The sequence below is a fragment of the Marmota monax genome, unplaced genomic scaffold (assembly GCF_021218885.2).
Source record: "Marmota monax isolate L192 unplaced genomic scaffold, Marmota_monax_Labrador192_F-V1.1 WCK01_AAM20220418_F8-fsc00314, whole genome shotgun sequence".
Taxonomy (NCBI): domain Eukaryota; kingdom Metazoa; phylum Chordata; class Mammalia; order Rodentia; family Sciuridae; genus Marmota; species Marmota monax.
The window spans coordinates 124,284-148,178 of NW_026692675.1; the positions used below are offsets into that span (position 1 = coordinate 124,284).

A 23,895-nucleotide genomic window follows, 5' to 3' on the forward strand; every position below is an offset into this window, starting at 1 on the left:
AATAGTCACCTTCACAATAATCTGTCTTCTTTTAGATTTTTTAATTCTTTTTTTAATGTTTTTTTAAGTTGTTGATATTTATTTATTTATTTATTTATATGTGGTGCTGAGAATCAAACCCAGAGCCTTACGCATGGCAGGCAAGTGGGCTACCACTAAGCCACAGCCCCAGGCCCAGATTTTTAATTCTTTAAGAATCTAAACTTAGGCTTTAATACAAAAGTTTCTATTATACTAATACAAGTACCCTTTGCCTAGTATCAAATTTATCATCACTTTTAAGGAGAAGGCAATTTGTGAGAGTGATTATTACACAGAGGCATACAATTTAGAAGCCAAAGCATTTTATTTTAGTTGAGGTGAAATCTACATTACATAAAATTAACCACTGTATAATAAACAATTCAGTAAATTCGGCACAGTTTCTTTTCCCACATTAATCAACATGAGAAAGCTACAAATAATTTTGTATATCCCCAATAATACAGAAATCCCCATTGAAAATATAAATAACATCAATGAGACAATTTAAAAGAAAATAAATAAATCATCACATGATGAAATATAATTACATTCCAATAATATTTTACAGTGATCAGGAATTGGTACAAATTGCAAAACAGTATATTATAAAAATAATATAATGTACCTTTTCTCCAACGTATTAATATTTCTGCCAATAAGATTGGTTACTTTTGTATTTGTTATCAGATATTATTTATTTTTTGATTTATAATATTTGAAAAGGAGAAAGTTTTCATAAAGACCATCTTCCCTCCAATTTCACATTATACAGCTATTAGTAAAGCTACGGATGGCATACTCTCTGGGTTATTTAGTTGCAGTTGCTGGTTTTTAGTGATGATGTTCATAATTATGATCATATTAAGAAAAATAACAAGATACCTCTGATTATAGTGACGATTTTTTTCCATTTCTTTATTTAGGTAATTCAGAACTACATTTTACCTTCTACCCAAGCATGATATACTGGTAGAAGTTGAGGAACAAATTAAGGAAACACACAATGACACTCCATTGGCACTTTAAAAAGTATATATATGTGTGTGTGTGTGTGTGTGTGTGTGTGTGTATATATATATACATATATATATTTAGTTGTATTTGGACACAATACCTTTATTTAATTTATGTATTTTTATATAGTGCTGAAGATCGAACCCAGCATCTCACATATGCTAGTTGAGTGCTCTACCACTGAGCCACAACCCCAGCCCTCATTGGAACTTTTTGAGGATAAAAAAATAATAATAATAAAATTCTGGTAGAGCCAAAAATGAAGATTCCTTTGAAATCACCAAGGACTTGTGGCTTAGCAATGGTAGAACAAAAATTCAAGCTTAGCTGCCCTGACTCCATGAGTAGGACTGTGTTCACTAGCATAAGATTGGCCTCCCTATGGAGCTGACAAGTACAGAAATCACAGCCTCTATATCCTATTTCTCAGCTGAGATTTAAGTTTGCCATGCACTTTTAACATTTTCAGCATCTATTTATACCTCAAATATCACTCTTCTGTTTTTGCCATCCATACAGTCTCATATACTTATCTCCTTTGATTACTTCTCCTCCCCCTTACTTCGACAGCTTCTTCTCACAGATACTGAATGAGGTCACATAACAGTATTGGTCATAAACAGTGGACACATGAATCCATCCACAGTTGTGAAGCAAATTTTCCTGGGTAGCTGTGCTTCTGATTTGAAACCTGGTAAAGTACAATACAATGACATAATTAAAACAAATGTAAGGAATACCCTCTACCTATAGGAGCCAAGGAAACACCTGAGTTGGTAGCACTAGAAACTATTTTTTTGATTCTGCAGTCCTCTTTTCTTCCTGTCTTTTCTTGCTCACTTTTTCACTCCCCCCACCATTGTGATCCTTTCTCTTTATAAAACATGGCCGGTAAATCAGGTTAACTGCATGACTTACTTTCATCTTTGTGAGAAAGTGGATGATACCTTTTCTTTTCAGACACTTACAAATTAGAAGAGAAGGTGGATCCATCCTCCCAGTGCCATGGTTCTTCACTCTGATGGCGAGAGAGCCCTATCCAAAATGAATGATCAGGTTGGGAAGACACTTGGCTTTCTATAAAATCCTGGAATGAAACAGAAATGCAAATATACAGAAAGAGAAAATATAGATTTTTGGGAAAAAAAAGAACTGATTGAATCCCTTTGGTGAAGAATGCATGCATAAGATGGCAAGGACCTAGAGAGAAATTCCAATATTTTTATTTCATTGAATGTCTCAAAGTGTTTATTTTATTTAGAGTCACTTCCATTTAATTTCTCATAAAAATACTTTCATCATTCATGATTTCAATAAATAATAGATTCAAAATGTCAATGAAAACTGCATCCATTCAATATACCAGGCAAAGCTTATCCAAGAATGATAAGTTTAGTAGGCAATTTTCATGGTAGATATGACCCTATTATTTTCATAAATTGATACTAATCTTGTCAAGAAATGCTTCTCAGAATACCCAGATAAATAAAATAAAATTTGAGATTTCAAAGGAGACTTTACTTCTGATACTACAGAAATTCAAAGAATCATTAGAGATTATTTTGAAAAGCTACATGCTAACAAATTTGAAAGTCTAGAATAAATTTATGGACATTGATGACCTACCAAAATTGAATCCAAAACATAGAAAATCTGAATAGACCATCGACAACATAATAAGCATAATAAGAAGTCTATCTACAAAGAAAAGCCCAGGACTGGATGTCTTTACTGCTAAATTCGACCAAACTTACTTACTGAATATATTTATTTAGCAGTAATGAGGACTCAATCCAGGGGCACTCTACCACTAAACTACATCACCTGTCTTTTTTTTTTTTTTTTTTTTTGAGGCAGGATCTTACTAAGTAACCCAAGTTGGCTTCAAACTTGCAATCCTCCTGCCTCAGTTTCCTGAGTCACTGGAATTACAGGCATGTTCTGCCTTGCCCAGTGTAACCAAACTTTTAAAGAATAACACTAATGCTTTTAAAACTATTCCATAGAATTAAAAGGAAGAGAACACTTCCAAACTCACCCTAAAGAGGCTAAAATCTAACAATGTCACACACACACACACAAAAAAAAAAAGAAATCTAGACCAATATCTCTGATGAACACACATGCAAAAATTCTCAACAAAATACTACCGGATTCAATTCAACTGCATATCAAAAAGATCATAGGAAAGGTAGTAGAATACAACAGTTACTAATATGGCATTATGTAAAAATGTGGATGTGTAACTGATGTGATTCCGCAATCTGTATTTGGATTACAAATGGGAGTTCATAACCCACTTGAATCTAATGTATGAAATATGATATGTCAAGAGTTTTGTAATGTTTTGAACAACCAATAAAAAAAAAGAAAAAAAAAATTAAAACACACACACACACACACACAAAAAAAAGATCATTCACCATGATCAAGTTAGTTTCATTCCAGGGATGCAAGCATGGTTCACCACATATATGTAATGTAATATATCACATAAAAATAATTCAAAATAAAAACCATGATTACTACGGTGGATTCTGAAAAAGCATTTGATAAAATTCAATATTTCTTAAGGATAAAAGACCTGAACACATGAGATACTGGAAGATCATACCTCCGTGGTATAAAGTCTATACATAACAAACACATAGCCAATACAATATTGAATGAGGAGAACCTCGAAGCATTTCCTCTAAGATCAGGAACAGGAGGGGGTTGTCCACCTTGATCACTCTTACTCAATATAGTACTAGAAATTGTAGCCAGAACGATGAGAAAAAAAGAAAAAGAGAAAATACATACAAAGGAAAGGAGAAGGTCAAATTATCCCTGTTTTCAGATGATATGATTTCTATACACAGAAAAACCTAGACTCCCCCAAAAGACTCAGATAAATGAATTCAATAAGGTAGCAGGATACAAAATCAACTTACAAAAATCAATAGCTTTTCTATATGCCAATAATGAATTTGCTAAGAAAATTGTCATGAAATTCCATTCATGGTTCTCATACAAGAACTAAATACCTAGAAATAAATTTAACTAAGGAAGTGAAAGATGACTATGATGAAAATTAAAAAATACTGAAGAATGAAATCAAAGAAAACACTAAAAAATGCAAAGACACTTCATATTCATAGGTTGGAGGAATTATTATTGTCAAAATGGTCATACACTGAAAGCAATCTACAGATTCAATGCACTATCCGTCAAACTATCAATGACATTCTTTACAGAACTAGAGAAAAAAAATTCCAAAATTTATATTGAAGCAAAAAAAAAAAATCTCCCAAATATCCAAAGCAATCTTGAGTATAAGGAGAGAAGCTAGAGGCATCATAACATCTTATTGGAGGACAGACTACAGAGTCAGTAAAAATAGCAGCATGCTATGGCACCAGAAATTAATCCACATACCTACAGCCAAATGTTACAGTTTGGATGTGAAGTGTCCCCCAGAGTTCGTGTGTTAGACAACACGAGAAGGTTGGGAGAAAATTGATTGGATTATAGCATTGGTCTAATCGGTGGACCAATCCCTGATGGGATAAACTGAGTGGTAACTGAAGGCAGGTAGGGTATGGCTGGAGGAGATGGGTCACTGGGGGCATGGCATATATTTTGAGTATATATTTTGTAACTGGAGAGTAGAGTCTCTCTATCTGCTTATGATGGTAAGCTGCTTTCCTCTGCCATACTCTTCTGCCATGAGTCTCAAGGAATGAAGCTGGCCCTCCATGGACTAAGACCTCTAAAACCATGAGCACCTAAATAAACTTTTCCTCCTTTAAAATTGTTCAGGTTAGGTTCTATAGTCAAAACAGCAGAAAGCTGACTAAAACACTAACTAATTCTCATCAAATGTGCCAGAAACACGATGGAGAAAGTACAGCCTCTTTAGTACACAATACTGGGAAAACTGGATATCCACATGTGGAAGATTGAAACTAAACCTCTATCTCTACCCTGTACAAAAATCAACTCAGAATGGATCGAAGACCTTACTGTAAGACCTGAAACTTCCAGAAGAAAACATTGAGGAACTACTTCAAGATATCAATAACAGTAGTGATATTCTACATAGGACTCCAAAAGCTCAGAAAACAAAAGCAAAAAAAAAAAAATGATAAATAAAATGACATTCAACTAAAAAGTCTTCTTCACAGCAAATTAAAAAAACAAACAAAACAACAACATCAACAACAAAAAAAACTATCCATAGTTAAGAGACAGACTACACAATGGGAGAAAATATTTGTCATGGATTCATGTGACAGAGGGTTATCTAGAATACACAAAGAAATAAAAAACTAAACAAAAATCAAGTGATCTATCTTAAAATTGGACAAATGATCTGAACAAAAACTTCTCAAAAGAAACACAAATTACTTCAAACTATATGAAAAAAAGGCTTAATATCATTAGCCATCCAGGATATGCAAATCAAAGGCTATAAAGGACACCATCTCACCCCAGTAAGAATGGTTATTATCAAAAAATAAAAATAACAAGTAATTATGAAGTGATAGGAAAAAAAGGAACCCTTATACACTGTTGATAGGAATGCAGATTACTACAGCTTCTATGAAAAACAGTATGAAGAGTCCTCAAAAAGCTAAAAATAAAATTTCTGTATTAAACAGCTATTCCACTCCTGGGTGTATAGCTGAAGGAAATGAAATCAGCTTACAAAGGAAATACCTACATGTCCATGTTTATTGCAGCATTATTCACAAGATATATGATTATAAGATATAATTTAATTAATTATATAAGATCTAGAATTAGCCTAGGTCCCATCAACAGATGAATGGATAAAAAAAATATGGTATAGATATACAATATCAGTCAACTATAAAGAAGAATGAAATCCTGTCATTTGCAACGTGTGGAAGGAAATAAAAGACATCATACTAAGCAGGATAAATCAAATAGAAAAAAAATATTGTGCATTCCCTCTCATGCACAGAAACACCAACAGAAAAGAAGGACTGTGAGCACAAGAGGGATTACTGAGAATGGTGTTGGCTGTGGCAAGGGTAAGAGGATGATGGATGAAACAGATCAATGCACAACATACATATCCATAATTAGAAGTATCACAGTGAATACATTAATTTGGATAATTAATATGTGTTAACAATTAGAATCATAAACATTAACTTAAAAGGGAAAAAAGAAATGCTTCTCGGAATTGGATAATGCCTTGAAATTAATTTAGTGCCATTTCAGATTTTATGAATAAATAATCTGTGGTTCACTGAAAATATATGAATTGCTGACAAATACAAGATGATTTATTATCAATTACAGATTGATCTAATAGCCACACAGATTTCTAATACAATGCTCTCACTTTACCATGTACCTACTTTCATTAGCAACTATTGGGATTGGCATTACAGAAACAAAAAAAAAATGGAAAGTAATGAAAATCGGTGTAAAGGTTATGGATAACTTTAGATTTATAAAGTAGAACGTTTCCTATTAATTCCTTTTCATAACTCATCTGAGTTCTACCTTTCATTCATGACAGATTGTCTCCCTTTTACTTTAAAATCTCTTATGTGTTCAAAGATATCTCTAAACTCCTATATTATTTATTATCTATATCAGATATTGATTTCTTAAAACTGTTGGTTTTTTCTTAATGAATTAAATAAGCTCAGTAATACACATTTATTACTTTTTAAACATTTTTTGCCTTTTCTGGTATATTGCAAAGAGCAGATAATTTATAAATATATATTATCATTGTTGCTATTTTCCTTGAAAATCATGATGATGGGGAAATTTTTCTGTTTTCTCCACTAAATTTAGAAATTGAAATACAAACCCACAAAAATTAATAGAGGACTGATTGTTGTAGTCATTAAAACATGGAATGTATTTGAAAAAATTTATTTTAAAGTGAAAGATGGGTCAAATGGTGGCTCCATTCCCAGCTTTCCAAGAAATCTCCATACTGCTTTCCAAATTGGCTGCACCAATTTGCAGTCCCACCAGCAATGTACAAGTGTACCCTTTTCCCCACATCCTCGCCAGCACTTGTTGTTGTTTGACTTCATGATGGCTGCCAATCTTACTGGAGTGAGATGGTATCTTAGGGTGGTTTTGATTTGCATTTCTCTGACTGCTAGAGATGGTGAGCATGCCAAATGTCTCCTTTGATATAAGGAGAGTAACTAAGAACAGAGTAGGGACGAAGAGCATGAGAAGAAGATTAACATTAAACAGAGATGAGAGGTGGGAGGGAAAGGGAGAGAAAAGGGAAATTGCATGGAAATGGAAGGAGACCCTCAGGGTTATACAAAAGAACATACAAGAGGGAATGAGGGGAAAGGGAAAAATAATACAAGGGGGAGAAATGAAGGTCAATAGGGGGGGTAGAGAGAGAAGAAGGGTGGGGAGGGGAGGGGAGGGGGGATAGTAGAGGATAGGAAAGGCAGCAGAACACAACAGACACTAGTATGGCAATATGTAAATCAATGGATGTGTAATTGATGTGATTCTGTAATCTGTATATGGGCTAAAAATGGGAGTTCATAACTCACTTGAAGCAAAGTGTGAAAGATGATATATCAAGAACTATGTAATTTTTGAACAACCAACAATAAAAAACAAATAAATAAAGTGAAAGATGATTGTTTTATATTAATTAATTTTTAAAAAGCATATAATATGTAATTTACATGCTGAATGAATGCTAATATTACAACTATGAAGAATTCTGAAAGTAAGTTTCACATAAGAAAAAGAATTATTACCTGGATTCTCTCTCTGTTTTCGTGTTTCATCAAGACTACTGATAATTACAGCTGAAGTCTACACTTACCAATTCACTTGAGCTGTCTATCTTCAGGAGATGAGAGCCCAGCTGAGAGCATCGGCTCTTACTTCTTTGCCAGGAATCTAGTGACATGCTAAATAGATAACAGCTCTTCTCATGTATGATCCACTTAGGGGGACACGGGCTAGAAAAGGGTCCTGGAAATAAGAGATAGTAAGTACCATGAAGCTCATAGTATACCAACTCCTTTTTCTAATGCAAACACAATTTATCTCATGAATACTTAATCAATGAATTGCCATTAATATCTTTCATTTTCAATTCAAACCTATAAGGATATGATTTTATAGAATACGTTCAAATCCTCTCATTCACTTAAATTATCTGAAAAACTATATACAATGTTTCAGAGAGTTAACCATCCTTTCCTTTTTGTCTTCCTTTAAATTCAAATTTAGCCCAGAACTCCCTTTCTCTATTTCAACCCCCTATAATAAATGCACTCAAAGTCAATCATTAGGATTCATAGTAATTTCATGTGATTTAAGTTATTTTATGATGAGAAACCCACTTTAAATTGTCGCTTTCCAAAGTGGAAAAGCTTAAGGGCAATTATTTACATTTCAGAGTGTCTACATTGAGTATTATCAGCTGTTTGATAAGAAAGTCAGGAAGTATGAGTCCAGAGATTGAAACTTGAACTGAAAATATAGTCATTGTCGATTATGATGCAATTAAAAGTAAAGGTCGTCCATGTATAAAATTGTAATGAAGTCATATGGTTAAAGGCAAACACATTTAATCAGTTTTCAGGAATATATTATTAGTGCTAATACTTTTGTATTTTTTAACGTAGCACCTTATTTCTTGCCAACATTTTTGCTCTTTTACTTTTCCTTGCCATTCTTCTGTCCTGATATCCTATTTCCTCTTTTAATAGTATCACTTTAAATATATCATTTTCCTAAGGAGGAACGAACATATTTTTTCTTTCACATCAATTATACAATCTTCTGAAGGTCTAAACATATAGCCAGTGATAAATCAGTTACTGATTTCAAAAAAAAAAAAAGTTCAACATAGAAGTGTTCATACAAATGGGTATTAATGAAATAACTTTATTGCTTTATTATAGATCTGGCAGTGATGCATTATACTGAGATAGTACTGATCAGTACTATCTCATCTTCCACCTACCCCAGGCTTAGCACCAAAAAATTAATCATCTTGAATCAAGGATTTCATTAAAGTTTTAACTCTGCCCTTGCCTGTGATTTTGAGAGTCTTGGTAGGAGCCACATTCTCTTCTAAAGATGATTTTGTGGGTTGACTGTGATTCTCTTTATTTCTTAATGTAAAGTTCTCTTTTTCCAATGGGTCACTGCCTGAATTGGATCTCCTAAATGCTTTATATTCCAAGAACAATAAGAGTAACAGAAAAAAAAAGTTATTCTGCTATGTTTGAAAATTAAAATTCTGAAACTCAAATTTTATTGTAATATAAAGGGATAGATCTTTGATGACAAATAGATGCTTTATTGTTAGTGGAATGGTAAAGTGATATATTTGATTGATAGATGAAATAGGAAAAAAAACAAATAACTTCTATAAAGAAATAGTGAGAAAGAAAAATGAAGCAGATGCAGAGGAAAGAGATGACAGATCAGCTAGAGGCAAACGAAAAAGAGTCAACTAAAACCATGAGAGATTTGAAACAGTAATAAGTCTTCTGGTTTTTTTTTTTTTTCTATTACAGATAAATGAGAGCTCCTGGAGAACTTGCTCAGCACCTATAACATAAAATGTACTCAGTAAAATTGACTAATTAAGAAACATCATGAAGACTCTCTGAAGGAATAATAATACTTTATTGGTAACAGAATTCATGAGATATAAAATCTAAAAAAATCTATTCATCCATCACTAAGTATCTACTTAGAATGCATTAAGTGCCTCAGGCAATTCCTGGTATATTCAAAGGAGTTTATATTAATGATCAGATATAAAACAAGTCCCATCAATCATGAGACTCATTAAAATAGCATATAATCCCTTCAGTGAATTTTTTTCATTAGAAAGATAACATCATATTGTATTTCTTTCTCCAGCTCCACAGATTTCCTTCCATTAAATTTATCCTTCAAATTTCACAGTTTTCAAACCAGCTATTCCAGGGTGATAGTAAAGCAATGTAGTTAAGACTATGCATTTTTTTTAGACAGAACTTCTAAATTTCTAATCAACACCCCACTAACTAACTAACTTATGATCCTGTAAAAGTAAAATAATCTCCCATTCTCTTACTTCCTTATAAGTGAAATGGGAATTAATAGCAACAACTCAATATGGTCGATGTACAGACTAAATTAGATCATATATGCCAAGTCATTAAAAGAATGCCTAGCACACATTAAATACTGCCTGTGACTATTGCAAACCTCACCGCCTAGTACTCACCTAGGACACCCAGAACTACAGCTATCACCAGTGTTATCAAGCAGATAACACTGATTGTCACAGCAATCAGCCGCCAAGGAGGAGAAGCCTTCTGATCACCTAAGGAGCCAGAGGGAGCAGAAATTGAATGAAGACTATGATGGAGGACAGAATGCTTTAATCCCACAGTTCATTAAACTCCTGGCCAATTCGTAAGAGAATCATTTATTACTGATGCCTACATAATCTAGACATTTAGAGTGAGTTTCCATTTTTCCCCATCTTTAGGATACTTCCTCAGTTGTTGGAACTGAAACTGTCCATAGGTCTTGACACTGCTCAGGTCCCTGAAATCCCACTCATTCTTAGAGGAAACAGCTTAATATAGGGAACCTAGCCCTGATTACCAAGGATAACTTTCTTTCTCATTTATTTAATGAATGACTTAGGCATATTATTTGCCCTTTTATTTTTCATTTCTCTTTGAAATTGGGATAATAATACCTCACAGGATTCTTGTGGGAAATAAATGACCTAAAATATGTAGAAGCACTTCCTTTAGCAAGCACATACAGGTCTCTTTTTATTTGTCCACACACACACATAAACATATTGCCTAACTATCTCTTCCCTCATCCAAATTTTCTGCTTTTTGTCACAAGTTGCATAAAAAAGAACTTCATAAGTGGCGATGAGAGGAAAATAGCTGACCAGTGTGAATACCAGAAAGCAGAAGAAAACAAAATCTGATGTCAAAACCCATGAATTGTCTTTCTTGAAGATAACAGGGAACTGATTTTGTATCAACATCAACACACCAAAAACATCTCTCTGCTTCTCACTGGTAATGTGCTAAGAGCAATTCATAGAATTGTCAAACAGGAGACTCATAAGGGACACTAAAGCCACTCATTTTGTGAAAAGACAGATCCTTTAATGTCCTTCTCAATATTTCCTTTCATTTGCATTTTTGTTTAGATTCATGTCCATAGGAGCTTTTTATCTAATATATGTTTTCCTTCCCTGATATTCCAAGAACTCCCTTCGATCTCTTATCACAAAAAAAAAAAAAAAAAAAATCAGTTTTGAAATTTCAAACCCTACAACTTCCAACTTCCCTCTGGTCTTCACCATAAAATTGTAAGAGTTTTAGTTTTGTCATGTGTCTCTCATCTTTCCATTCTTCTCTTTCTAGTCTCCTATTTTCTGATGTTATTCATAAGCATTTCTATAGGATTCCTGGACCTCCCTCCTACAATTGATTCTTTTCTATCAAACCAGGAACAAGTAAATCTATTGAAATCCTTCAGCTTTGTGTAGCTTCACACTTAACTTTCAACTCCCCAGTGATGAAATGTCTTTTGTTTAGAACAAATTTCATTTTCTTCCATCAAACAAATTAATTTAGATATAAGAATTAATCCCTGAATACCTACCATGAAAGAGCCTTAATGAATTTTCAAGTTATTTGCAGTGACTTCTAAAAACCTTTAAAAACATATCAATGAGTCTCAAATTTTCCCTACTTTTAGTATTTTAGTCAATGAGAATGAGAGTACTAAAGTCAAAAGGAAAAAAAAAATACCTTTCACAGGTCTTCTGGTGATGCCTCTAGAGGTGAAGTCTAATTGAGTATACCCATCTTCGTCCAAATTTTCTAAATCAGAGCGGAATTCCATTGTTTTATATGTTCTCTAAAAAGACACTGCATTAGATAGTTATTTCCTTTTGCCTCTCCAAATGACTGTCCATGGGCAAAAGAGGACCTATAAGTCAAATCATGTGGTGTAAGCATTATTGAGGTTTAACAAGTTGAGATTTACTTCTCCACATACCCAAAAGCAGGAAATGAAAATTCTGCTGTAGTAATTTCCCGTTTTTACCTTTAAGTTTTATTTCTGGGTCTAAAAACTTCAATGAAATTAAAAAGCCACATAATAGCTATGTCCTTGTTTCAGATCAAGTATAAGACAAATGCATGAAGGCTTATGCCACCTTCATGATTCTCAAAACTGAATTTGACGCCCTTAATTGACTTGGCCTATGTAAACTATTAAATAATTTGATACCTTGGGGTTACTATCATTTTGTTATAAATGTACGTGCATGCACATACTCATGTATTTTTTTTCACCCAGCAAACACTTATTAAATGTTCAAAGTTCCATTCAGCAGGAACTGGAGATCAAAGGAAAAATGGTGAAGAAGTTCATTTTTCTCGTGGAGAAAACGTATAGATAAGGATAAGAATGATGCCATGGGGAGGTGCATTATTGTAACAAGAGAGGAAACAGTTCTCTTTGGGATTCATCAGAGATGAAAAATACAAAGCAGTAAGTATTCATTGAGCACTGACTATGTTCTAAGTACTGAATATCACATATGCTTTCCTATTCAATCTTAGCATTCCAAAAACTCTATGTAGTATTATAATTCCTATTTTCAAAGGAAGAAAATGAGACATTAAAAATGTAGTCCTTTGCTGGGGCTTAAGAAGCTAATTTTTAAAATTTGAGCAAAGACTTGAACCAGATCCTTTTGCTGCAAAACTCATGATCTTGTTGGCTATCCTACACTACCTTCTTTCCTCATTCAGTACATTAATATTGCCAAGTAATTGCTTATGGAGCATTCTGGGATTGAAATATTATCATAATTTTCTAATTTTTTCCCTTTCCAAATTTCCATTGTAGTACTCAAAATCAATCAAATGAACACATTCATCATTGCTGCCAACTTAAGCACCCAACCCACACACCAGACTGAAATAAGCAAAATGTAGGGGACAGACAGTTGACTACAGATCAACAAAGCCAGACTTTAAAGTAATGAGGACAGATTTCAGTAATACGGAACTGAACTGAACTTCCCCAAAATAAGTCTGAAGACTTTTGAATGACTTGAGTGTACTAAGGAAAAGGCACTGGGGTGAAACTCAGTGTGACTAGGGTTTGTTAATTAACACTTATTCAGAGGAGAAAAAAATCTCTTCTGTCTTTATGATATGAGGTAGTGGTGCAAGTTGAAGCAATGTGCCCACCATCTAAATTGGCTCTTATTCTCCCAGAGTGACTGGGAGAACGAGTAAGAATTATCTTCCTGAATACTGAATACATTTCAAAGAAACGGATGCTTGAAAATACTGTTCTGTGTGGTAGATTTACATCAGAAAGGGCAGAAAATAAATTTAGTATTGCAAGTCTTCTAAAATAACTATCATAAGAATAGATTCAGGGGCTGTCTATCACCAAATTTTAAATAGAAGGAAAAGTAAATTCTCCTTAGCATAAAGAGAGCTTCCTCAAGAAAGCTGAAAGGAGTCATCTTGTGAACAAGGCTGGAAGTCATGCTAAAGCTGTTCACATCTCTTGATGCAGAGGTTTGGGGGAAGATGATATACCCAGGACTCTGCAGTTCTCACTGTCAAACTCTAATCAAAATCTGAGAGAGCTCATTGGAGAATAAATAAATTTCTCCTCCTTGCCCAGTCTACCACAGAAGTCTTGCCAACTTCTTGCAGACCTGTTGCAAAGTAGTAGTGTGTAAGTCAATATTCACCAATTGTCCAAGTCAGTAACATAGTCTTTGGCAAACAGAGTGATTCAGGACATCCTTCTCCAAAATGTGGCTTGTTGGCATTTGAGAAAACAGCAGAAGCAGGACAATCACTCTCAACTTGGTTTTGATCTTCTCCTTGATACGGATCATAAAATTTGACAGGTACTCTTCCAAAATCCAGAGGAAAGGAACATACTTATTTCTGAAGACAGAAACACCAAGAGATTCTAAACAAACAGTCCTTGCTAAGTACCCCCTCCCAGTTTTTTATCATTAGATCAAATTCTGTTTGTCCGATGTAGGGGAGAAAAAAATATTACCTTTTCTTCACTCATCAAAAAATTCATTTCACAACATTTTACAACAAAATCAATGAAAGAAAAGCATACTAGTTTTAAACTACACAAGAGCCTTCCAAAATGAAGACCCACAGACATAGGGCAAACTGTGATAGTGATGCAGAAGTTTGATTGAAAGGCAAGAGGGTAGCAGCTAATGGTAATAGACTGAGGAGGGATCAGAAATTCCTGTTTGTTCAGATTTTTTTCTGTCTTTTTATGACATTCTCTACTTCTAGGTATAGGGCAGGACACTGTCAACTGTGGGTCTTCAGGGGAGAAGGGGAAGGAGAAGTTCAGAAAGTGATAGTCTAGAATTTATGGGCTGCATCAGGTAGGAAAAAAGGGGAGAATTTCACTTTCTATGTAGCCCAGGAGAGGGGAGGCAGGCAAGACCTGTCTGCTTCTGTAGTTTTCTTGATTTCCCTCTAGCTTAAAATATTCAGTATGCCAGGGTACCATATTTTAGGTATGACCTTGATACCAATTGTATTTACCAATGACTCTCTACTCTTTAACAAATATAAACATAAAAATACAAGGATTTCCTTGCTTCTTTGGATCTTCTTTTCCTTATGAAGTCTCTTTTGACACACAAAACTTATATTAAATGGAAGTATGTGATTTTCCTTTATTGTTGTTACAGGTGCCTCAGCCATAAATTTAGTCATGGGAGAGGGGGAAAAAAGACCTTTCCTCTCCTACAATGAGTACTAGGAATAAGACAATGGATAAATTGACTCAAGGAAGAAGGACCAGCTTACTAAATACAACCAGAGAACAGTAATGACAGACCACCTTTCAGGCAGTAATAAGAAGCTTTTTCTTACTATCAATTCAGAGCCCCCAAAAGAAAGACTTTCTCTGCACAGTGACTCTTATTTTCTATGAACATAAACTTTCACCTTTTTTCCCTCATTTTTTTCTTTTTCTTCTTTTTATTTTATTTTATTTATTTTTTTGGTCTTTTGTCTAAGATAAAACAATCCAAGAGTAATCACAAAAATGGTTTGCAAACTGAAAAAAAAAAAAAAAACCCTTGGCAATTCAAGATAATGTATGGGAGAGAACATATATTCAGAGAAAAATACCCTTCATTAAATACTCATGTAAGAGGGACTGGGGATGTGGCTCAGTGGAAGAGCTCTTGCTAGGCATGCATGAGATATGTGAGGCTCTGGGTTGGATCCTAGATTGGGGGAAAAAAAAAACTAACGGCAGCAACAGATGAAAAACAAACCAACCTAATTAAGAACAACAACAACAAAATTCCAAACAATAATTATCTAATTTATATAATCAGTATAACATGAAGAATAATGATACCAGAGAGTTAAAAGACTTGCTGTGTTGTTCATTGATGTATGCTAATAGTCTAGGATTGTTTCTGATTCATCATAGGTTATCAATAATATGTTAAGTCAATGTATAAATTACTGCATTTTTACATTTATATGCATTTTTTTAGATATTAAAGAGATACTTTTTAAAAATAAATTATCATTCTTCATATTGATAATTATCTGATTAAAAGTTAGTCATCTGTATTTTATATAAAAAATTTAAAATAGTATATAAGCAATATGTCTCCATATATTATAACCTGAAATATATTGTTCATTACAACCAATTCTAGTTTATAAACTTCAAAATAATAAGCACATAGCTGGGCCTGGTGATATAGGTCTATAATTCCTAATCCCAGGCACTCAGGAGACTGAGGCAGGAGAATTGCAAATTTGAGGCCACCTGGACAATTTAGTGAGATCCTGTCTCAAAAAAATAAAAATGGCTAGGATGTAGCTCAGTGGTAGAACTCTTGCCCATCATGCATGAGTCCCTGGGTTTCATCTGCAGGACTTGGGACAAGGGGTGGGGGGCTAGGGGTGGCTAAGCATTCTGACTTTACAGGTATTCTGAATACAATATCTAGTACAATGTCTTAATCATCTCCTGACTAATGGAGGAAATAGATAACAAAACAAGCAATTTTACTTCTTATGAGAGTCATCCCACTACCCTTCAATAGATTATGGATTAAAAAAAAATGTGGCATATATACACAATGGAATTTTACTCAGCAATGAAAGAGAATAAAATCATGGCATTTGCAGGCAAATGGATGGAGTTAAAGAAGATAATGCTAAGTGAAGTTAGCCAATCCCAAAAAACAAATGCCAAATGTTTTCTTTGATATAAGGAGGTTGATTCATAGTGGGATAGGAAGAGGGAGCATGGGGAAATAGATGAACTCTAGATAGGGCAGAGGGGTTAAAGGGGAAGGGAGGGAGCATGGGGTTATTAATGATGGTGTAATGTGATGATCATTATTATCCAAAGTACATGTATGAAGACACATATTGGTGTGAATATACTTTGTATACAACCAGAGATATTAAAACTTGTTCTCTATCTGTGTAATAAGAATTGTAATGCATTCTGCTATCATATATAAGTAAAAAATAAAGAAAGAAAAAGCTAATTTGCACAGGAAAGGGGGTATGTAGCACCCAGCACCCAGTACTCTGCTCACCAATGATGTGTAGGATTAAAGGTGCTGATAACAGAGGAACCACTATTTGACTAAGCTCTTCTATTACACAGCCTCGAGAGATGTTCAGAGGCTCCTTAGCTACCACTTTCAGCCAGAAAAAGAGGCCGTAGCTCTGCACCCTATGGACTTGGCATTTAGACAATATTCCCAGACTCAGTGAAGAAGGTCAGCCCCCTGTAGTCCCTGATCCAGGCAGGGAAAGAAGAGCTCAGGATGGTCAAGGGTCCTCACTTGTCTCTCCTGGGCCCTTCCCATCCCCAAAGCACAAAGTCCATGGCTATGTGAAAGCAATCTGTCTACGACATTCTTTTCATGAATAATTTCTGAAAGTCTTCACTATATACCAGTGACATTAACTCCCTTATCTCAGGGAAGAGTAATGGATGATTTGAAAAAAAAAAGTCTTCCCACTTAACAACCAGTAATTTCAATTTCTAGTCCCACATTACCACTGAGTTGTCTTTAAATTTAAAAAATGGTAAATATTTTTTAATGAGTAGTAATTAATTATTTTAAAATCTATATTATTTTCAATTGACAAATAATAATTGCATCACACTCATGGAATGCATATTTTAATACATGTATAGAATGTGGAATGGGTTTTATATGTATATTTGTATGTATATTTTTTGTGTGCCTTGGGTGATCTCCATGTCGTTCCTTGTTCTTCTCTTCAGAGTGGCTCTTTTTTTTCCTATGCATTCGTTTTGTTACTTTAATATGTTGACTCTGTTTTTTTTTCCTGTATTATATTTATTAGAAAAATGTAGCAGAATGTGAAAGTGGAAAACCCAAATAAGAGAGTCTCATTGGCTCTTCCAGTACTGATTCAACAAAAGCGTCCCTGTAGTGGCTTATTTTGCATTTTAGAGTTCAATATACAATTTTCCTTAAAGAAAAATAATTGGGCTAAGAAAAAAAAATGAATTCTCTCACAAGGCATATCGAATTTATTTTTAGAGAGAAAACAGTCCAAGATAAGTGAATTGAATTGCAATTTAAGTCACCAGCGCACTGTCTAAATTCATAGTTCATGTTCTACCTGATAAACACAGCATGCGGTGTTGTCATTGCTCCTGTCACTGAGTGACTGAGTGACTTTAGAGGTGTCCTTTTAGTTACTGTGTTTGCTTCCTCACCAGTTCAATGATGATGGGCCTTAAATATCTATTGGTACCCTTATATGTGAATAAGAGAGGTGCAGGAAAATTGATAAATGGAAATGCATCCCCTCTGGAGTGCTATTTGAGCTAAGTTAATAGGAATTAATCAAAATGGTTTAACAGACTAAGGCAGGAGTAAATGAGGGGCTGGCGCCATCTGCTGTTCTGTTTGGGTAATTTCAAGGCAGATTAGAAGAAGTTAATGCATTTTCTTCATTTGGCAATAAAGTTAAAGAATTTAAGCGGGCAGGTGTGAGATGAAATCTTAGAGTAGTTTTTATTTGCATTTCTTTAATTACTAGAAGTGTTGAACGTTTTTAAAATATATTTGTTGATCGAAAGTGTATCTTCTGAGAAGTGTCTGTTCAGCTTCTTAGCTCATTTATTGATCAGGTTGTTTGTTTTTTGTTGTTGTTGTTGTTGTTAAGTTCTTTAAATTCTTTATATATCCTGTAGAGTAGTGCTCTATCTGACGTGCGTGTGGAAAAAAATTTGCTCCCAAAATGTAGGCTCTCTCTGTACCTTATTGATTGTTTTTTTTGTTTGTTTGTTTGTTTGTTTTTTTGCTGAGAAGAAGCTTTTTAGTTTGAGTCTATCCCATTTATTGATTCTTGATTTTATTTCTTGCACTATAGGACTCTTTTTTTTAAGAGAGAGAGATAATTTTTTAACATTTATTTATTTATTTATTTATTAGTTTTTGGTGGACACAACATCTTTATTTTATTTTTATGTGGTGCTGAGGATGAACCCAGCGCCCCACGCATGCCAGGTGAGCGCGCTACCGCTTGAGCCACATCCCCAGCCCCTCGCTATAGGACTCTTGTTAAGAAAGTCGGGGGGCCTAATACAACATGATGAAGATTTGGGCCTACTTTTTCCTCTATAGGCACAGGGTCTCTGGTCTAATTTCTAGGTCCTTGACCCACATTGACCTGAGCTTTGTACATGGTGAGAGATACGGGTTTATTTTCATTTTGCTGCATATAGATTTCCAGTTATCAAGAATACATAGTGTTGGCAAGGATGTTGGGGAAAAGGCACACTCATATATTGCTGGTGGGACTGCAAATTGATGCAAACACTCTGGAAATCTGTACAAAAATTCCTTAGAAAACTTGGAATGGAACCACCATTTGACCCAGCTCTCCCACTCCTCTCTCTATACCCAAAGGACTTAAAATCAGCATACTATAGTGACACAGCCACACCAATGTTTATAGCAGCTGAATTCACAATAGCTAAACTGTGGAAGCAACCTAGATGCCCTTCAATAGATAAACGGATAAAGAAACTGTGGTATATATACATAGTGGAATATTACTCAGCATTAAAAAAGAATAAAATTATGGCATTTGCAGGTAAATGGATGGAGTTGGAGAATATCATGCTAAGTGAAATAAGCCAATCCCCAAAAAACCAAAGGCAGAATGTTCTCTCTTATAAGTGAATGTTGATCCATAATGTGGGGGAGGGGTACTTTAATTTGGCAAAAGGGAGGGAAGGGGGCATGGGGGCAGGAAAGATGGTGGAATGAGATGGACATCATTACCCTAGGTACATGTATGACTGCACATATGGTGCAAATCTACATCATGTATAACCAGAGAAATGAAAAGTTGTGCTGCAATTGTGTGTACAATGAATCAAAATGCATTCTACTGTCATATATATCTAATAAAAATGAATTAATTAGTTAGAAAAGAAGAATTTAAGCAGGAAAGATTTGAATATGATAAAAATGTTACTTTCATTCTGCTTAAAGTTATCTATGTTTCTTTTTCCCTAAGGAATTATGATTGTTAAGTAAGCTTTTGTTCTAAGCTCCTGCTGAATTCAATAATTATCATATGTGCTTATTCTATTTTTAATTTTAATTTCTGTTACCAAATTACAAGTTATAAAAGGTAAAGGAACTTTCCCTATTTAGTATTAACCTTGTGACTACAGTAGTTCTTACACTGTATTAAATAAATATATTCAGCTTTTTATTTTGTTTTATTTTTCAGCTGGGAATGCAACCCAGAACGTTGTACATGCTGGGCAAGTACTCTACCGCTAAGCTCTGGTACAGCCCCAGCTCTTTTTATTCATACATTTATTTTATTTTTGAGATAAGTTTTCCCTAAAGTGCTGAGGCTGACCCAAAACTTGCAATTCTCCTGCCTAACCTTCCCAAGTAGCTGGAATTACAGGTGTGCACCACCACAGCCAGCTATATATATAGCTCTTTTAATTTACTTCTTTATTTTCTTCCTCCATACTAGACTGTAAACACCATGAGAATAGTGTCTATGTATGTGCATTGCTGTCTGCACTGTTAGCAGTAAAGAAAGAAAGAGCCTTCCTGTGAACTAATCCTCACTAGAGAATTGTCAAATGAATGAATAAATGAACTTAAAAAAGAAGAAACTTCATATTCTTTTGTCAAAATAAATTAGAACAATTTTTAGAAAGCAAAAACATCTGGGACTTTAATATTTGTATATAATTTACCAAAAAAATATAGTCAGGTTTTTAAAAATTACATATTAGACAGTCTACGTCATTTCAAAAATATAACATACATGCTTAATAAAACAGGCATGACATTTACAAATCATGATCTTTTGTCAGTGTTTGGGATTTGCTGTGCTACATAAGCTATCTTAGAAAAGAGCTTAGTAAAGATATGATTTTACATTTATGGATATATTGAAGTGGATTCTTGCTGTCAGTTTCATGGTTTTACTCAACTTAAATTATTTACATTATTATTGATTTGTTTATTCTCTAAAAGTCAAATTATAAATTATCAGTCAGGTATGCTCCTGATGGATTAGGCAACTCAGGAAGAGCTGAGATATGTGGCAGTTGGCTAGAATATACATGAATAATTAAGTTTAGATATGTTATAACCAAGGGAAAATTTAATAATTGTGAAAATCCTCAGGTTGCCTTGAAGTCCAAGAGCAAGTGATGAATAATACTTCTAGTTAGAATTCCGAGTTTCCCAACTGTGCCATGCTTAGAATTCCTCACTGTTCTCTCATTCTTTAAAATTTTCTCCCAGGAAACCAGTGGTCTGTCAATTCTCTGGTTCATAGTCTCTTCCACAGGATAATGTTTTGCCTACTGTGGAGGGGTAGGGTTTCAGAGGATATAGGAAATAAATGCAGGCATAAAGGAGGTACATTACTAAGGTAGAAAGACTGAATATTTCAAATTTGTTCATTTTTCTTGCTATGTTTTAAAATATTTAGCAGACTTAGGAAAATGTACATATTCGGCTCATGCTGCCAAAGCAGAACAGGCTAAAGTTGCTATAAAAAATAGATTGAATTAATCCAATCTTTAAAATTATATTCATTTGTACATCTATTCATGTGCTAACATGAATGTTCTATGGAGCCCAAACAAACCTCAGAAAAATCTCTACAGTGAAAAAAAATAAAGAAATGATTAAAACTACTCCTTAACGTTTCTTTTTCTACTACTGCCTATTAATTGTACAGAATAATGGGGTTTGTAGCATAGTCATAGATTCATATATCATACTTTGATCACATCTACTCCCTTCCTCTGACTCCCTTCTTCTCTCATTGTCTCTTCCCACCCTACCCAGATTCCGCATGAGAGAAAATGTGAGACTGCCCTAAGTCTGGCATATTTCACTTAGCATTATGTTCTCCAGGACCACTACTTTTTATGGTTAGAGAAACAAGTACCAGTACAGACTACATTCCACAGCACACTTTTCAAGAAACAACAAAAAGAATTCTAAGCAATCTTTACATATACATCAAGTCTGAGTTAATAAGTCTTTAGGTTATCTTTGACCAAATCTAAACACTTATTAACTCAGGCTTAACTGTAGGTTAAGAATACATTAACAAAAACCAAAACATGTTTAGGGTATTTTAAAAATAATAATAAATAGTATAAATAGCTAAGATTTCTTCAACAGTTATGAAATTCTAGGCTCTATATGATATGCTCTATAAACATTATCCCTTTAAATCCTTAGATATGTAAGAGATAGCTACAAGCATTCATCTCATTTTCATTTTAGGAAATCAAAGCATCAAGAGGGAAACTTGCTCAGATAAGAAAGAAATTTAGGGGGCTGTGGCTGTGGCTCAGTGGTAGAGCGTTTGCCTTGCACTGGTGAGGCACTGGGTTCGATCCTCAGCACCACAAAAAAATAAATAAAGATATTTTTAAAAAGAAAGAAATTTAGTAACTGACCAGAGTTTGAATTCAGAGAGGTCAAATTCAGAACCCTTGTTCATTTCTAATTAAGGAAATGCATGCATAATCCATAATTTATTTACATCAGCAATCAGGAAAGTTTTACGAAAAGAATGAGAGAACAGATATTTCGAAATTTTCAAGTTGCTTAACAATCATTGAGGTTATAGTTTTAAAAACTCTTTAGGAATGTAAAAGTCAGTCAGCTCACAGGGCATTCATAAACAGTCTGCAGGGCAAGTGTGATAGCTGGAAAATCATGGCATTTGCAGGTAAATAGATGGTGTTGGCGAAGATAATGCTAAGTGAAGTTAGCCAATCCCCCAAAAAACGAACGTTGAATGTTTTCTCTGATATAAGGAGGCTGACTCATAGTGACAGTTAGGGAGGGGGAGAATGGGAGGAATAGATGAATTCTAGATAGCAAAGAGGGATGGGATGGTAAGGAAGGGGGCAGGGGGTTACTAATGATGGTGGAATGTGATGGACATCATTATCCTAAGTACATGTATGAAGACACGAATTGGGTGTCAACATACTTTATATACATAGATATGAAAAATTGTGGTATATATGTGTAATGAGAATTGTAATGCAAAAATAAGTACATGTATAAAGACATGAATTGGCCTGAACACACTTTATACACAAAAATATGAAAAATTGTGCTCTATATGTGTAATAAGAATTGTAATGCTTCCCACTGTTGTGTATTTAAAAAAATAAAATCAATTAAATAAAAAAAAGAGTGATAGCTGGAGACTTGATTTAAATTGTGTCAAGAATGGGAACATTTAAATAACTGGCCACTATACAAAGCAGTATACAGAAAGAGATGTCCCCAGAATAGATGGGATCAGGGAACTTGCGCCTGAAGAGCTAATGCTTAGGAATCAATGCGCTGGTGCCTGCCTAGATTGGAGAACCAAGGAGTAATAAGCATGAATGCAAAGGATTCACAGGCACTGTTAGCGTGGCTCAAGAAGATAGCTGTGTCAACTTTGAAATAGAAACTACCAGACACAAAACAGTCGAGAAATTCACCTGCCAGTTTTAGACTAGACTCTTTTTAGAGAGATGCTTTGTCTCCACAAATTCTTGTTCAGTGATAAAGTAGCTCCCAATGGGAAGCTAAAAGTACCTAATAACAAAAGAATTATCTTGGATTTTACTTAAAGCCAGGATGGAGTGACAAGGGCTGGTTTTATCTTTAAGCTAAACACAAACAAAACCAGAAGTGTATTATTTACAAATGATATGATTCCCTATATAGAAAATACAACAGAACAAAAAAAAGTACATGTATAAAGACATGAATTGGCATGAACACACTTTATACACAAAAATATGAAAAATTGTGCTCTATATGTGTAATATTATTTGGAGAATGAACTGAATTTTTCAGTATTTTGGGATAGAGTTAGTACCAAAAAAAAATCCCTTGTGTTTCTATATACTAGCAACTCATATTTGTATAGAAAAATTACAAATGATAATGTCATCTACTTTAACTTCAAAATTATAAAATACATAATGATAATCTAACAAAATAGGTAAAATATCTTTACAGAGAAAACTTTAAAATTTTACTTAGATTAAAGAATGCCTAAATAATGTACTTTGCTTAGAAATCAGATGAATCATTATTTTCAAGATGTTGTTCTCCTGAAGTTTATCTGTAGATTCAATGCAATCAAAATCAAAATTCCAAAAGATTTTTATAAAAATAGATGAGTCAATTCAAAAATGAATATGGAAATACAATGACATAAATCAGCCAAAATT

At 34.1% G+C, this 23,895-nt stretch overlaps 1 protein-coding gene across 5 annotated transcripts; it reads right to left on the bottom strand.

The window, feature by feature from the left end:
* Nucleotides 1–327: 327 nt before the first annotated feature.
* Nucleotides 328–12,048, bottom strand: Clec7a (C-type lectin domain containing 7A). Of its 5 annotated transcripts, XM_046446480.2 has the most exons (6): nt 11,850–12,039; nt 10,286–10,384; nt 9,097–9,234; nt 7,874–8,025; nt 2,007–2,125; nt 328–1,729 (listed from the first exon to the last, which is right to left on the bottom strand). In XM_046446480.2, the coding sequence occupies exons 1-6, from the start codon at nt 11,941–11,943 to the stop codon at nt 1,597–1,599; spliced, it is 735 nt and encodes a 244-aa protein (XP_046302436.1). In that variant the 5' UTR covers nt 11,944–12,039; the 3' UTR covers nt 328–1,596. The 5 variants fall into 5 exon arrangements, with proteins under 5 accessions (XP_046302436.1, XP_046302439.1, XP_046302437.1 ...); XM_046446483.2 differs by lacking the exon at nt 2,007–2,125 and having other exon boundaries at nt 11,850–12,044; XM_046446481.2 differs by lacking the exon at nt 9,097–9,234.
* Nucleotides 12,049–23,895: the final 11,847 nt, after the last annotated feature.

Bases quoted from the DNA above. Each gene is read 5' to 3' on its own strand.
- Clec7a (XM_046446480.2), bottom strand. From the start codon at position 11,943: ATGGAATTCCGCTCTGATTTAGAAAATTTGGACGAAGATGGGTATACT. The intron at 10,385-11,849 runs GTATTTTTTTTT...CTGGCTCCTTAG, and splicing joins CACCAGAAGACCTGTGAAAG to GTGATCAGAAGGCTTCTCCT. The intron at 2,126-7,873 runs GTAAGTGTAGAC...GTTTCATTCCAG, and splicing joins TAGACAGCTCAAGTGAATTG to GATTTTATAGAAAGCCAAGT.